This window comes from Eubalaena glacialis, chromosome 10 (assembly GCF_028564815.1).
Source record: "Eubalaena glacialis isolate mEubGla1 chromosome 10, mEubGla1.1.hap2.+ XY, whole genome shotgun sequence".
Classification (NCBI taxonomy): Eukaryota; Metazoa; Chordata; class Mammalia; order Artiodactyla; family Balaenidae; genus Eubalaena; species Eubalaena glacialis.
The window spans coordinates 15,914,801-15,930,480 of record NC_083725.1 but is presented as its reverse complement, the minus strand read 5'-3'; the positions used below and the strand labels follow the sequence as shown (position 1 = coordinate 15,930,480).

At 50.2% G+C, this 15,680-nt stretch overlaps 2 protein-coding genes across 3 annotated transcripts; both read right to left on the bottom strand.

The window, feature by feature from the left end:
* Positions 1-2,236: 2,236 nt before the first annotated feature.
* ZPR1 (ZPR1 zinc finger) lies at positions 2,237-11,574 on the bottom strand. 2 transcript variants are annotated; one of them, XM_061202497.1, is made up of 15 exons: positions 11,368-11,574; positions 11,025-11,186; positions 10,489-10,579; positions 9,990-10,060; positions 9,256-9,342; positions 8,977-9,099; positions 8,565-8,612; positions 8,340-8,406; positions 7,852-7,922; positions 7,100-7,189; positions 6,521-6,631; positions 5,764-5,850; positions 3,685-3,750; positions 2,751-2,865; positions 2,237-2,432 (listed from the first exon to the last, which is right to left on the bottom strand). In XM_061202497.1, exons 1-15 carry the CDS (start codon positions 11,530-11,532, stop codon positions 2,404-2,406), a joined length of 1,383 nt encoding a protein of 460 aa, XP_061058480.1. In that variant the 5' UTR covers positions 11,533-11,574; the 3' UTR covers positions 2,237-2,403. The 2 variants fall into 2 exon arrangements, with proteins under 2 accessions (XP_061058480.1, XP_061058481.1); XM_061202498.1 differs by having other exon boundaries at positions 2,237-2,865.
* A 2,107-nt stretch (positions 11,575-13,681) lies between these two features.
* APOA5 (apolipoprotein A5) lies at positions 13,682-15,453 on the bottom strand. The gene is made up of 3 exons (XM_061202799.1): positions 15,379-15,453; positions 15,154-15,265; positions 13,682-14,633 (listed from the first exon to the last, which is right to left on the bottom strand). Exons 1-3 carry the CDS (start codon positions 15,425-15,427, stop codon positions 13,682-13,684), a joined length of 1,113 nt encoding a protein of 370 aa, XP_061058782.1. The 5' UTR covers positions 15,428-15,453.
* Between the last annotated feature and the right edge of the window lie 227 nt (positions 15,454-15,680).

Genomic DNA, 15,680 nt, shown 5'->3' with positions numbered 1-15,680 from the left:
GGATCGACGCTGAGGACAAAATTCTCAAACGCGAAACGGACAGCGAGAACTCTGGGAGGCGGGACCAAGACCGGAAGTGGCGGAGGGTGTTTGGAACGGCCAGGGTGTCTCGTCTGAGCTTTTGCGGGCTTACGAGGGACACGCGCACCTTGGGGGCCCACTCTACATCCCTCTGACGGGGCAATCGTGTTTCTTATCTTTGTCCATTCTGTCATTCAACAGACCGTGCAGCAAGCGCTGTTGTAGCCGCGAGGCTACAGCCACGACCCCAACAAGATCTCTGCCCCCAGCAGCTTCAGAAGCACCAGAGAGCAGTAGTTAGGAACGTGGGCTCTGGAGCTGCAGTGCATCTAAGTTTGAGTTCTGCTTCCATAACTTCCTAACTGTACGACCTTGGGCAACATACTTAACAAAATGGGGATAATAATGACACCGAACTCAATGGTTGCAAGGACTAGGATAATATTACTGTGTAAAGTGCTTTGAACAGCATCTGGCATAGTGTGTCAGTTATTTTTATTAGTATGTTTAGGTGGAGAGAAATCTGCTTTAATAGGCTTTCAAGAACTATTCAACAGAGGAAGTCAGGAATTCCAAACCCAATATAATTACTATGAAAAATATGGAGGTTTCTAACCTATGTATCTTACCCACATTTGATATTGGTTGCCCCTAGCTATCTCTTGCATAGAATATTTCCAATGAAAATGACCTGGATCTATTTTCAGCATGGCAAGAGAGAAGCTAGAGACATTGAATTTTTTTTTTTTTTTTTTGTCATTCAGTCTTTTATTTTTTAAAACTCAGGTAATTTATTTTTTGGCCAGGCGGCATGCAGGATTTAGTTCACCGACCAGAGATGGAACCCGCGCCCCCTGCAGTGGAAGCGGAGTCTTAACCACTGGACCGCCAGGGAAGTCCCTAGAGAGACTGAATTCTAATACTCAGGTTTAGGGAGAAGACTTTTCTTCTTGTGGGCATTAAGAGCTTTACTTGAATTATCTCATTTAACCCTCACATTTCTCAGATGCTTTTATTATCCTTACCTTACAGATGAGAAAACTGAAGCTTGGAGAGGTTAAGTTGCCCAACTTCACACAGCCAGAACATATGACCCTTGGGAGCAGAGGCTACCAAAGTGGGGTGCAAGAGGTAATCCAAATTTCTTGAAAAAGAATTAGATTGCGTATTTTACTTATCTCACCATATGTTAAATTTTTGTCACTAAAGTTTTAAGGTTTATTAGTCAATAAAGTATCGTTATACTTTATAAATACGCCTATCTTGGAACACATGTTCAGAAAATATACATTAACAAAACAGGTTTGGAGATCACTGCCCTGAAGCATGAACTTTTAACCACTGGGCTACACTGAGTGGTCACAGCACAGGTCCAGGAGGAAGAGCAGGCTGGGTGTCTCAGGGCCTGTGAGAAGGGAGCGCTGGACTGATAGGGCTTCACTAGCCGCAGGGCCCCACAGGTCTCCCATCCACAGCCCTGCCTTGGCTTCTAGTCAACTTTAGTGTATCTCAAGCTGAACTCCACAGCCCTGCCTCCACCCTGGTGTCAGCAGACATTGGGAAAGTCTCATATTTCTGCTCCAGTGAACATTACCAGTGTAGTCCTCTCCACCCCATCGCCTCCTGCCCATTTCTGTCTTCAGTTCCACCTCTACCCGTTCTACTCGGTACCAAACCTTAGCCCGACAAGACTAAGCTCAGGTCTTAACCCTGCCTCACAGGGCAGTTAAGCAGGATCAAATGCATTCACGACCAGCGGCATGGTCTAAGCTTTGCCCTGTCTCTGCAGTTCCATCTAATAAAGCTAATGCCCCCGCCTTCCCTGGCACTACCCAGACCCCTTCCCTGCTTGACATTCCTCCATAACATGGTGATTAATCTGACACTGTTCTACTTGTTGGTTTCTTGTCAACCCGCCACCCACTCTGTTTGCCAATTTTCCCCACTACACTTGAAGCTCCATGAAAGCAGAGCTTTATTTTGTTCAGTTCTATGATGTGCCGGGCACAAAGCAAGCACTCAAACATCTATTGAAAGAATGAATGAAATGCCAGCTCCAGTCCCCCGATTACAGTAGCCACACTGGAGAAAATGTTCTTCAGGAGGCTGAATTCTACCAGCATAACAAACAAGGACAGAGTGCAAAAAATTAAAATTAAAATTAAATAATAATAAATAATAATAATAACAATAAAAAAAACAATGACAGAGTGATTTCAGAGGCCAGTGCTGTTTGAAAGCCACCATTTTAATGAGAACTTCTTCACCTGTCCTAGACTCCCTCCCCTCAGAAGATTCTCTTCCTGTTGAGAGTCAGTATTTTATATACCCAACCCAACTTCCAAACTCCAGACGTAGCTGTCTTCCACCTTCTCCAGCTCTTCAGAGTTCCAGCTCGACATGAGAGAGCACTGTGTGGAGGGAGGGTAAAGACTTGATAGGAAAAAAGTGACAATGACATGCCCGATGGTTCATTTCTGGGTTTCTTCCCAGGCCAATTCAAATCCTCCAAAACAAGGTCAAGTAACCCAAGAGGCTTGCACTTCCGTCACAAACTGTTCAGAAAGTATGCTCAGATCTCCGACTCAGACCAGGTGTCCTCCTCACATGGGCAAGGCCTGGTGGGGAGGCCACTCCAGGCTTTTCCAATAGCAATAAATAGCCCCACGGTCTGAGCAGCGCTGGAGGCTGGCCGGGAACCACCCACTGCTACCGCTGGGAAGCCAGACCTGTCTCATAGCCCTCCGTCTTCATGTCGTTGAGCCCCAGTTCCTCATTTTGGTCAAATGTGCGCTTATAATGCTCCACCTTCATCTCAGGATCGTCTTCAGGTGCATACACGTTCTGCGAGGCCAAGGACAGACCATCAATGCCTGTGCCATCCTGCCATCCCCCCTCCCCCAGGCAGCTTCCAATTCCCACTTTCCCAAGACCTTAATGAGGTGTTTATTCCTTTTTGTTTTGGTTTGGTTTTGGCCGCACGCCATGCGGGATCTTAATTCCCTGACCGGGGATTGAACGTGCGCCCCCTGCAGTGGAAGCACAGAGTCCTAACCACTGGACCGCCAGGGAAGTCCCTTTATTCTCTTTTTAAGGGCCTCCAACACCCCATGGCTAGGCTCAACTCGTGGGCAGCAACAGAACCCACATGGGCTAGAAGTGGGACTGCGGGGAGAAAAACTTTCTATCTGCACCTTCTTACGAAGAGAGTAGCATAGTCTTAACAGTGGAGAGACCTTAGAAGAGTTTTGCCTGACCCATAATAACTGCTCAATAAATGTTAAAGTTACTGTTAATCACCAGAATATCTCCCTAGTCAGCTTAAAGCCTTTTCCCATCTTGGCCTCTGGACAAGGCACCATTTCTCCTCAATCCACGGTCAGATTTGCAAAATGAAAACGCCACTGCTGGACTTAGAGCTGGGACTCGAGCTAGACTAGAGGAAGAAGGAACCTGGGAGTCTCCTTTTTCCCCCTCTTGACACACACTTACAGTCCCATACACCTTTCCCTTCCTTTCTTATGTTCTAATTTCTGCTAAACGGTTCCCTGATAAAAAGCAGTTCATTTAGAATTAAGTCTCTCAGTTTCTGGAGAAATGATACATATTTAAGGAAGGTCAGAAAAGATATCTCTGTGAAATACCAGGGAAAGTCTACAGTACCTGCAAGTAGCTGTTTCCTGCTGGATCATCCATAACAAAGTGGGCCTTCATGTTACCCTCAAGGATCTGAAGGAGACAGAATACAGCATGAGCATGTAAATCTTACATAGCTGCTGGCAGGAAGGGACTATGTCTGCCACACAGAAACCAACCCGATTTACACTGCAGAATCCCCCAAAGTTTTAAGAATTGGTGAGATGAAGGTACCTCTAGAGGTGGAGTGGAGAGAATCTAAAATAAGGACTTTTGACAGCTATTTAAGAAGCAATCAGGCATCCCTAATCTCCTCTCCCATTCCAAACAGACCAACGATTGCCCTTCCCCCACCCCAATAAAAGACAGAGAATTCTGTGGAGAAGTTACCACAGCACACTATGGACTGCGGGACACTGGCCCAGTTGAGGGTAGAGGGAAAGGAATCAAGAACAGAAGGTTAAGTGAATGTACCCTTATTGGAAACAGACATACACACACCCCAGCCCTCTTCCCACACTCAGCTCTCAGAACACAGCCAGCCAAGCCTTCACCCTCAAGACAGGAAATGGAACATGCACTGATGGAAATCTGACCAGCCCAAGAGGAAACACCTAACAACTCTGGCACTGGAGTTACCTCAACAAAATGGCTAAGCTAAATCCCCCTCCAACGAGTCCAACGTCAATAAGACTCACCCCACTCAGGTGTTTTAGTCCTCTACTTTTAAATAGACAACCAATGATTACCAGACATGTGAGCAAAGCCCCTAACATTGAAAGACAGAAATCAAATGGAAAAAAAAACTTAAGAGGAAATGGAAACTATGCGAGGAAAATAAAACGTCAAAAAAAAAAAAAAAACCCCAACATTAATATCCTCAAACAGAAAAAAATACTACATCCTTAAAACAACAGGATGCTATTTTTTTAAAAGGAGGAGAAAGTATTGAAAGACCAAAAGCCACTTGGAAAATAAAAATGTCAGTGGAAATGAAAAACTCAATTGAAGGGTTGGAAAATTAAGATAATCTCCAAGAGTAGAGCAAACACAAAGAAACTGAAAACAGGACAAAAAAATAAGTAAATTACAGAAGACCAGACAAGTCAGTCTAACATCCAAAACATAGGGATTTCAGAAAGAGAGAACAGAGGGGAAGCAATAGAATACTTTTTATGTCCTAGAACTGAGCCACATGAGTTTCCAGATTCAAAGAACCCACCAAGTGCTTAGCAACAATGGTTGAAAATTGACCCACATACACCAAGTCACATCCTGAAATTTTACATCACAGGGGACACAAAAGTATCACAAGAATAGGTCACAAACAAAAGATAGGGAATCAGAATGCCTTCAAACTTCTCAACAGCCAAACTGGGAAACTGAAAGACATTAGTGGGAAACTGGAAGACCTTAGAAATTCTGATAAAAAATTACTACCATCCTAGAATTCTATTCCCAGCCATTAATCTAATATAAGAGCAGAATAAGGACTTCCCTGGTGGTGCAGTGGTTAAGAATCCGCCTGCCAATGCAAGGGACACAGGTTCGAGCCCTGGTCCGGGAAGATCCTACATGCCGCGGAGCAACTAAGCCCGTGCAGCACCACAACTACTGAGTCTGCACTCTAGAGCCCGCGAACCACAACTACTGAGCCCACGTGCCACAACTACTGAAGCCCGCGCGCCTGGACCCCGTGTTCCACGAGAGAAGCCACCGCAAGGAGAAGCCCGCGCACCACAAGGAAGAGTAGCCCCCACTCGCCGCAACTATAGAAAGCCCATGTGCAGCAACAAAGACTCAGTGCAGCCAAAATTAAAATATTAATTAATTAATTAATTTTTTTTAAAGTGGAATAAAAAAATTTTCAGACATGCAAAGTCCCAGAAATTTTACTTCCCATGCATTTTCTTAAGAAGCTACTGGAGAAGATGCTCCAACAAAAAAAAGGGAGAAAACCAAGAAAGGAGATGGCATGGGATATCAGAAACCAAGAGAATCCCCAGCATGTCGGTTAGATGTTTACATGTGGCAAGAAAGGATATGCAGCTTCTTGTTCACTGGAGCCCCAAGATCACAAGCACTGACCGGCCAGAGTCCTCTCACCTGGTCCAACTTCTGGCTAAACTCCTGCAGTTTCTCTGTCTGGCCAGGACTGGAACTGTCGCCCAGTGTGAAAGGGTTCTTGGTCACCTGCAATAAATGGCATCCAAATTGCTAGAATACTGGCTCCATGTTTGATAGGCTTAACCATAAACCTGGTGCGGGGTGACAGGGGTGCCTGTCAGGGAAGCTTGGTCTCCATTTATGCCGCACCGCCTTTCTGACCTAGGCGGCCACCCCTAAAACCGTGTGAATTAATCTGCCAAGATGATAACGGGCAACGTGAAACAAAAACTATAGAAATGTTCTTAAATATGATCTCTAGTCCTCATTGGAAGAAGTGCAAAATAAAGTATAATTTACAAAGACAAAATGCCCGACGACTGATCATCAGTTAAGCGAAATGATTCATTAAGAGGATAAACATATGGGTTAAGTCAACACACACACATATATATGTATGTTCGGGACTTTTTTAGGTGCTGGAAGGACCCTCATGACCCCATTTTACAGTGAAATAAATGACTTATCCGAAACCGCAAAATATCTACGTCAGCCCAGAATTAGGCCTGAGAATTTCCATTCTGAATTTCCAACAAACTTATCATCACAATCCAAAATAATATTTAAGTCTGTCAAATCAGCTTTAAAGCAAAGAAACCTGTTATCAGCTCCAAAAACTAGGACCTTTGCAGCCTTCTAGCCCCTTCCCCACAGCTGCACTGCGGAAGATGCCATGCACTATACTCAGGGGACTCACCAGTTCCCGGATGTCTTTCAGTATCCCCTCCAGTGTGGTGAACTTGCCCCCGAGGACAGCCATTCCCAGTTCAAATTCCAGCTCTGGGATTTCCAAACTACATGTCTCGGACTGTGAGATGAGAGATCAAATTAGGCTTTAAATCCGGAGCTGCTAGAGAAAGCTAACCAGAGTCCTCCTGCCAAATTAGTACCACCAGTGATAATCTGGGGACAAAGTCAGCTGTCCCAGTTTTCTCTGAATCTCCAATTAAAGCTAGACTCACTCCTGGAACCAACCTTAAAAGGGGGCATTCTGAGTCATGGCTCCAAGCTGGCAGGCATCCTGTCATTAGAGATCAGAAACAAGGGCCCTCACAGATACTAGAGGCAAAAGGCTGCCAGGTCATCAGAAAGAGCTTATGGGTCACCTTCTGAATCTGCACTTCCTACCATGGATTAACTCTGCTCAGGGATCCTCAAACCCAAGGAAGTAAGGAGGTACCTCACAACGCAAGGACATGATTGAGAAAACACAGATTCCCCCTCGACAGAGACAGCCATGTGCAGAGGAGAGTCACTTCCCCAAGCAGGTTGTTACCTTGAGCAGGTCTCTAGTCATATCTGAGGGATCAGTGATGTAGAAGGTGATCCTGGTGCCCAAGGGCTCTACTGCTCCTCCAGATTTCACCTGCAACAGACAACAGTGTCAGGAGCAGCAGCAGAGGAGACGCCCATCCTCACCTGGTGCGGGGAGACCCGGGCGGGTTGGGGGAGTAGGCTTGGACCTCCAATCAGGCCCACTAATGGCTACCAAGGACAGTGCCTTCTAAACCAACAGTGGCAGCAGTCACCCAAACCAAAATCACTGAAAGCTGGCCAGGAGCAGAGTGCCCAGCAACAGCGGCCTGCCAAAGATTTACCCCAGATTGCCAAGAAACTGAATTCACGGTGAAAAAAATGACTCTTGGGGCTGAAAGGGACTTCCAACTGCAACTAGTGTGTAGATTCCCTTTATAATTTTCTGGTTTAAGAATTTAAACAGCTTATGCTTGAAAACACTCAGGGAAAGGGAATTTACAACCCTCCAAGGCAGCCCACTCTATATTCAGATAGACCTAGAAAGTTTTTTATTATTGAGTCAAAATCTGCCTCCCTGCTCTGCCATCCCTCTGAGCTGTAGGTCAAAAAGTGGGTCTCTCTCTTCCGTATAACCAACTTTGAATGTCTTCAACAAGTTATGCTATCTCTAACTTTTCTTCTCTAAGCTAATTTCTAGTTCAAGAGCTCCTCACCCTAAGCAGCTTCAGAAAGGATGAAAGCTACTCTTCCCAAACAATGAAGCCCACCCACCTCATTGGTCCGATGGCCGCAGTTCTCGCAGTTGGTAGCCATGATGATAACCTCCTTAAAGTGGGGAATTTCTGGAAGATGGAATTAAGGAAATCTGCTTCCAGGATAGCAAGACCACCCTCTGGGGAAGAACAAATCCAAACCCCACAAACACACAGTTGCTGGTCCCAGGACTGCAGGAAACAGATCACAAGAAGCAGCCTAACTCAGACAGCCCCCCAGAAGAGGGCAAGGTCACCACCCACGGCGATCGCTGTTCATCAGTGTTTGATGACATGGCTCAGGCCACACGCAGGAGCCTACAGACCATGGCCTAATTCTCTCTTTGAACCCAAAAGCCAAGGTGCACAGTCTCATCAAAGGCAGCATCCCTCTCATCACTCAGAATAAAGCCTTGTGCTTTCCCTGAAGGGAGTACTCTCCAGCTTGAATATCATCTTCATGCCTGAGTCAGATGAAGAGCAACCCAACTGCCCGACAAAAGATACCAACTAGCTTCATGTTGGTCTGGGCCGGAGCATTGCATTCCGGGCAGTTGGTGTTGAACTGGAGCACCTGGAACACAACAGGGGGACGTAGAGTGAGCCCTCCCAGGCGGATGAAACCTGCTCAGGCTAAAGACATTCAGCTGGCACACTGGCGGCCACCCGTGAACACCGTCAGTCTCAGCCCACCACTCTGCTCCTTCCTCCACAGTTGCCAATGTGACTCACTTCGTTTCTGAGATCTTCCTCTTCTGGTTTCTCTTCTGGTTCCTCTGCCTAAAGTAGCAGAGACGCAAATCATATGTTGGCACGCAGACCTCAGCCTCCCCAACACCCTGCCCCAGAGTGAGAGAAAATGCTCTGGTTTGCTTACATCAGCTGCCACCTCGTGGGTTTAACAGAGAAGTTGGAGAGCAAAGCCCCAGGCAAGGGCAGAACAGAGTTTAGGATAGGATCACAGCCACTGATGTCCTGTGTTGTAAAGTTTACCCAAAGTCCTTAAGTGAGCTAGAGGGGAGGCACACACATGCTGAGATAGCATACACAGGGCGGCAGCAGCAAAATAAGTTCCCACTGACTCCAAGCAATCGTAGTGCAAGATGATTCCAGAGCATTCTTCTGGCTTCTTCAGTGCACTTACCTGGAGCCCCAGCTTCTCTTTCTGCTGTAGAGTCCGATTATAGTGTGTGATCACCAGGGCATCATCTTTCCGGGGAGCATATGGGTTTTCCACAAAGCTGTTCCCTGAGGGATCATCAATGATCTAACAGATGGGTAAAGAGAGAGCAGTTATAACAAGAAATCATGTACGATCCTCCACCTACCATCAGACCACTGAGGCACCACAGAAAAATCTCAGACAGTCTTAATGGTCTCTCCTGCCCTAAATCTAGGGCACCTGGAATCCCTCAGTACTCACCAGGGTGAAAGGAGAGGCCACTTGCTTTAGCTCCTTCAGTTTGACAATGAACTCATCAATTCTTTCAGCCATGGCTTCTTCATTCGCCTGACAGGAACAAAGAGTAAAAGATCAGCCCTGGTGATAGAACTTATGCCCCCATCACTTCCAACAGGAAGTCACCACCTGTCTTAGTGTGACTGGGAACAGAGACTCAGGCTTCACAATAAGAAGTAGCAAATAAGTTTGAAGTTTATGGGTGGTGCCAGATGAGCCTCATTTTCTCACTCATTCAGCCATTTAGTCCAGGCACTTGTGCCAGGTTATAGACAACAGTAAATAAACCAGAGCCCTCTCATGGGGCTCCACAGCCAGTTAAGAAGACAGGTGACTAAATTTGCAATTATATTATTTCATACACATATATATATGTATATATAAAATGTCATAATAAACATAAGATACAATGGAACACTCAGGAAGCACAGATAAGCCCAAGAGTATCAGGAAAGGCTCTTCGGAGGTAATGTTACAGTGTCTGTCTGAGAAGAGGCCTCAATGTACAGTGGGGGAGGGCAAGTGGAAAGGATAGTCGTACAGCGTATGCAACATCCAGGAAGCTATAACATCACTGTGTGCTTCCCCCCACAGTTCTCCAGCATTCAATCAGAGACAGTTCAGCCACATGGGAAGGTGAACAAGTGTACATAAATAATTTTTCCTTGAGCTGCTGCAATCAGAAAACCCCAGCTCACCCTTCGTGTGGGCTGGTCCTGCTCCAGGCCAGAGACAGCACGGCTGATCAATCCTTCAACAGTAGTCAGAGCTGGTGAGTAAGAACAAAAGACTGGTCAGTCTTCACTTTGCTATCAAGTGCCTGTATGACCCTGGGCAGTTCACTTGAACTCTCTGGGCCTTGATTTCACCTGTAAAATAAGGAGGCAGGGAACAAGGTTCCATTCACCTCTAATAAGAGTGATTATTACAGAAAATTCTGTAATATATTGGGTTGGCCAAAAGTTCATTCTGGTTTTTCTGTAAGATGTTGTGGAAAAACCCGTACGAAGCTTTTGGCCAACCCAATACTATCTTAAGCTGCTTTACCTAAGCTTTCTGCTTATGTTAAACCAATGAAGATCACAGTGATGTGGCCAAACCCACACACAAGCCACTAGACCTGGCACCAGGAGTTTTGCAAGAAAGTAAGATTTGAGCTAGGCATGAACGGTGCAAACACTCTGACCTTAAACTTACCTCCTTTCTGGCTGAAGGCAGGAATTTCAAAATCCAGCTCTGGGATCCTTGTGGTGGCAGAGTCAGTCTTCACTACTTCTCTGTTCATGTCCTGGGCAGAAAGAAAAACCTTCAGTCCACAGAGGTCTCAACAATACAGGTACTTCTCAGGAAATAACAGAGTGCGTGCCTGCCCCACCCCGCCCCGCCATCAGAGGCCCCAGCCCAGCTGTCTCTTCCTCTCTCCACTAGGGCGAGTCCGGACTACTCCTGCGGAATAGTACCTTGATGTGAAAACCAGCTACCCAAACGATGAGAGTCCTATTCATAACAACTACTGCTCATTTGATACTTTCTGACAAAGTTTACAAAGCACTTTCACAAGTCTTACTTAACCTGAGCAGATGACAGCACCAACGCCATTTTACAAAGGAGGAAACCGAGGCTTGAACACTTAAGTGGATTTATTTGAGGTCCGACCACCTCGACCAGAGCTGTGACTCCAGTCCCCAAGCTTTCTCGAGGACACTAGGGTAACTGCTCTGGGCTCCTCTCACCTCCTGGGCCCTGACGGTCAAAGTATAGCGCACTCCCTGGTCCTGTATCCTGCCTGCCGACTGGATCTCCGTGTTGTTCCAGCCACAGTGCTCGCAGGAAAAGGAGCTCACGATTATTTCTCTAAAGAAGGGGATCTCGGTGAGCAGGAGGCGCGTCATGCCCTAGGGAAGCAGAAGACAGTTAAGGAAAGAACCAATGAAACCCCCATCCCCCATCTACTGACCCCCGGGCGTGCCTCGCCTCCGGGTCCCCAACTGGACCAGCCTGGCCAGGTCGCCGACCCCCGCTCCTCCCCTCCTCGGCCCAACCCTCCAGCCGCCCGCGGCCGCGCCCCCGCCTCACATTGCGGTAGCAGTTCATGCACAGCGACTCGATCTCGGTAGGCTGCTGCTCCTCGTCATCAGCGCTAATAGGCCGGAACAAGTGCCCCGGCCCGGGCTGTCGGGCCGGGACGGGGGCGGCAGCAGCCCCCGGGAGCCCGCGATCCACACCCCCACTGGCCAACATCACCACGCGCAGCTCAGGCCCCAACTTCGGTCTTCTGCGCCTCTCTCTTGGCCCCACCCCTTCCTCCGGCACTTCCGCCAGCTACCGCCCCGCCCATCCTTAAAGAGGCCGAGGACTCCCCTCGGGGAGCAGTACCTGACACGGTTTCCCAGTTGCCGGGATTATTCGGTCCAGACTTCCAAAGCCAGCCGGATCCAGGCTTTGCCTCCACCTCAATTCAGGCGTCACTGCCCCCAGGGCGCCCTCTCAGACCCAGGGCAGTTTTTTGCTCCTTTGCAATAGCTCCGCCGTACTGGGTTCTAACTATTAGTCCACAAGTCTAACTACGAGAGGCTTGACGGCAAGGGGCCTGGCCGTCCATCGGTATCCCCGAGGAGGTGCGCTCCGCCCTGGGTTTGCATCGATCCGCCGTTGGGCCAGATGCTGCCTCGGCCCTAGATCACCCTCCCTTAGTCCCTCAATCTCTCTCCCTTTCTGTTCTTCTCACTCCCTATTTCTGTCCTCATAAACACCTGCCCAAATTCCAGCCTCAAATACACGGCCCTCACTTTTACCGCTATTGGCTCATCCCCACCACATCCAACCCCAGCTGACTCACCCCTCCTGATCTCCTAACCACCAACAACAAAAACACCTCTTTGGGGGGTAAACTTTCCTTTCCAGCACCTCCTCTCCCTGGGCACCTTTCTCCCAGTTCTGGTGCTAAATCTAGGGTGTCATGGAAGAGATCCAATCTGCAGGCATGATGAGTCCAGATTCAGATGGGGTCTGTGCTATGAGGGAGTGCGGCAGTGAGAACTCTGTGCAGGGTGGGCTGAGCCGGGAGGAAAGGGTGCTGCCCGGGACGTTCTAAGGGTACTGGACTGGGTGTGTTTACCCTTTCCTCTCTCCTCTTCCCTCCACTTCACCCACCCCCAATTTCAGACTTCCCAGGGAGCTATGAGGAGCTTGGTTGCCCCCAAGTGAATCTGTACATGGGGAATGGGGGTGGGGGTATGAGTTTGAGGGTCCAAGAAGAGGGTCAGTCATAAAAAGAGGGACAGTCAAAAAAGAAAAGAGGCCATTCAAAATCTGGACCAGCCGGGACAAAGAAGACAGGCCACCTCAGGGGCCTATACCTCGTGCACACCGTCCTGTGGTAAGCAGGCTGGTGAACAGTGCAGGTGCAGAGGAAGGGTCTCTAACCCAGGCACACCACAGGTGTGACAAACAGCTGTCAGCCCAGCCAGAGCAACACCCCTCCGATACACCTGGACTAGGAGGAGGTCAATGAGAAAGAGTAGCGAGGGACTGAAGGGGGGTGATGGGTGTGCTTTGGGGATAGTGGTGAGGCCACTGATTTCAGACATAGTCCAAATGAGAGTCACAGCAGGCAAATAAGCTTCCATCATAAGCATCTATTTCATTTGTGTCAGAAATCTAGACTTCCGCCTGGGAGTCGGGAGGGAGGGGCCAGAGATGGGGAGGGCACACAGTAGGCTCCCCAGAGAGTTTAAGTAGCCCTCACAGATTGGAGGGCTCGGTCAGCTGTTTAGATGTAGTGTTATGTAAGGAAATCCAGGCTCTGCTCCCTCCCATCACGACCCACACCATTTGTCCCCACCAGCATCAGCCAGCAGGGATATATACACACACACCATCACATGTTCTCTTCATCATATTTTCTGCTCTTTCTCCCTTCTCTTCCCCCAGCAGAAGCTGTCATGGCAGACCTGGGGAGAAAAGAGCTCCTCTCTGTGGACCAGCTCTAGCAGTGGCCACCAGGTGGCCAGAAGTGATCAGAGCCTGGCCCTGGGACGAAGAGGCACAGGCTTCCAGCACCATGGCAACAGGCTTGCACATAATCACCCTGCACATACAGTGCCTCCTTCCCGCCCTCTCCCGCCACCCCAGAATGGAGCAACTCAGGAGGATTCCCAAATGAGCACGGGAAGCCGGGTTTGCAAAGCCTGGTGAATGTAATGCATCCGGACGGGGGAATTGCAGGAGGCTGGATGGCCTAGGACAACAGCCCTTTGGATGACCTCAGCTATCCTGTGCAGGGCCCTCCACCCTCTGCCCAACAGGCCACTGTCAAGGACATAGCTATGTTAGAGGCTCAGATCGTGGGCTCCCCAGACAAGAATCTGGGACGTGGACAAGTAGACCCTCAGGGCTCCCCCAGATGGCCGGGACTATGGTCGCGAAGGCTGTAGTTGATGTCTTCCCACAGGTCGTCGAGGCGGGCCTGCAGCTCGCTCCGGGCCTTGCCTCCGTCCCCTTGTAGGAATTCTGGAGCGAAGGCACTGTGGCCTGGCGGAGGCGGCGCCAGCTGCTGCTGGATCTGCTTGGTCTCTTGGTCAATGGCGCGGGTGAAGGCGGCAATCTGCAGGAAGGTGTCGTGGCGGAAAGCCTGGAGTCGTTGGCGCACCTCCTGAGACAGCACCTGGGGGTCCGGCTGGGCCTCTTCCTCCGCACCGTCAGCGCCGGCGCCAGCAAAGGCGCTGAGCTCTTCGCGCAGCTGGTCGAGGTTCTGCTGGATGCGCGTGTGCAGGGCCTTGGCCTTGAGCGTGAGCTTGCGCGAGAGCACCTGCACGCAGCGGCTGAGGCGCGCCGGGCTGGCGGCCGCGTGCGGCGCCACGCTGCGGTGCAGCTCCTGCACGTGGTGCCCGATGCCGGTCACCAGGCGCTCCGCGTACGGGTGGAAGAGCGCCTTGACGCGGCCAGTGTGGTGGGCCACGCGGTTCTGCAGCTCCTGCAGCAGGCTGCGCGCCTCCTCCACGCCCCCCAGCAGCTGGGCCTTGGTGCCCTCTCCGACCACGCGCAACTGCTCCTGCAGCTCCTGCACGCGCAGGGCCACCTGCTCCATCAGCTCCACCGTGTAGGGCTGCAGCTGCCGCCGTAACCCCTCCAGGTTCCAGCCCACGCGCTCGTGCACCTCCGCCATGTAGGGCTCCAGGCGCTCCCTCACTTCCTCCAGCTCCTCCTGCAGCTGCTGCCGCATGCCCACCGGGTCGCGTGGGAGCCCGGGAGGCTCCCTCCCCTGCCCATTCAGAGGGCCCAGCTTTTCCAGGAAATTGTCCATATTGCTGAGGTCTGGCTCAAGTCTGTCTTTCAGGCTCCTGGGGAAGGAGACAATCAGGCCATCAGACTGCTAGCCCCCTCATCTCCTTTGCCCCAAAGACATCACTCACTGATCCTATGGAGAAACCAAGGATGCAGGGCGGTGGCGGCAGAGCCGGGTCTCTAGTACTAACCCAAGCCAACCATGACTCCTCCCACAGGAAGTGCAAACACATGGCACAGGCATATCCAGGTCAACACTTCCAATTCCTTGTGCACGGAGGCACCTGGACTCTGACATAATCCTTTCGTTCTGGAGACTGCAATGGGGGGTCCTCTCCCCTGCTCTCTGGTCCCACGCCTCAGCGGGCATGGAGGCAGCAGCTAAAGAGAGATCAAAGGCAGAGGCTGCCGGCAGGGGTTGCTGAACAGCCCAGGAAGACCAGGACAGAGGGCAGAACTAGCACCGCTCTGTTCTCTTCCCAGGGAGGACCACAAGGTTGAGGAATCAGGCAGGGCAGCATCCCACCCTCTGGGTGTCTTCTCCCTTTGCCCGCACCCCTTGCCCTGGCCACTCACGCGGGCTCCCCTGCCAGCTTCTGCTGCTGGATCTGCTCCACCCTGCCTTTGTCCCTGCTGCTCTGGCTGAAGTAGTCCCAGAAGCCTTTCCGTGCCTGGGTGATTGAAAGCACTGTGGAGAGGGAGCGGGTGAACAGGGGCTGGGTTTCCTCCCCCAGGGTGGACGGACCCCTCAGTCCAGCCTCCACCCACACCTCCACAGTGAAGTCAGGGTTGGAGACCCACCTGAGAGGAGGACCAGAGCCCTGGTCAGAACTGCAGCCACACTTGCCATGATGTTCTCTGAGAAGAAAGGCGAATGGAGGCCTGGTGAGAGTGAAGAAGCAAAGAAGGGACACCTCCCAGGGGACTTGCCCCAGGGGACGCTGCCCCAAATCTGTTAACCCTCCCCTGGGTGTAGGGAGCACAGAGCTATCAGGGCTTAAGAGGACTGACCTAGCTGAATGTGGCTGGGAGGGAAAGGGTGTCTTCCTGGGATGGGTTGGGGGGGCTCCTTTTTCACCTCATCACATCATATGGAGTTTGTG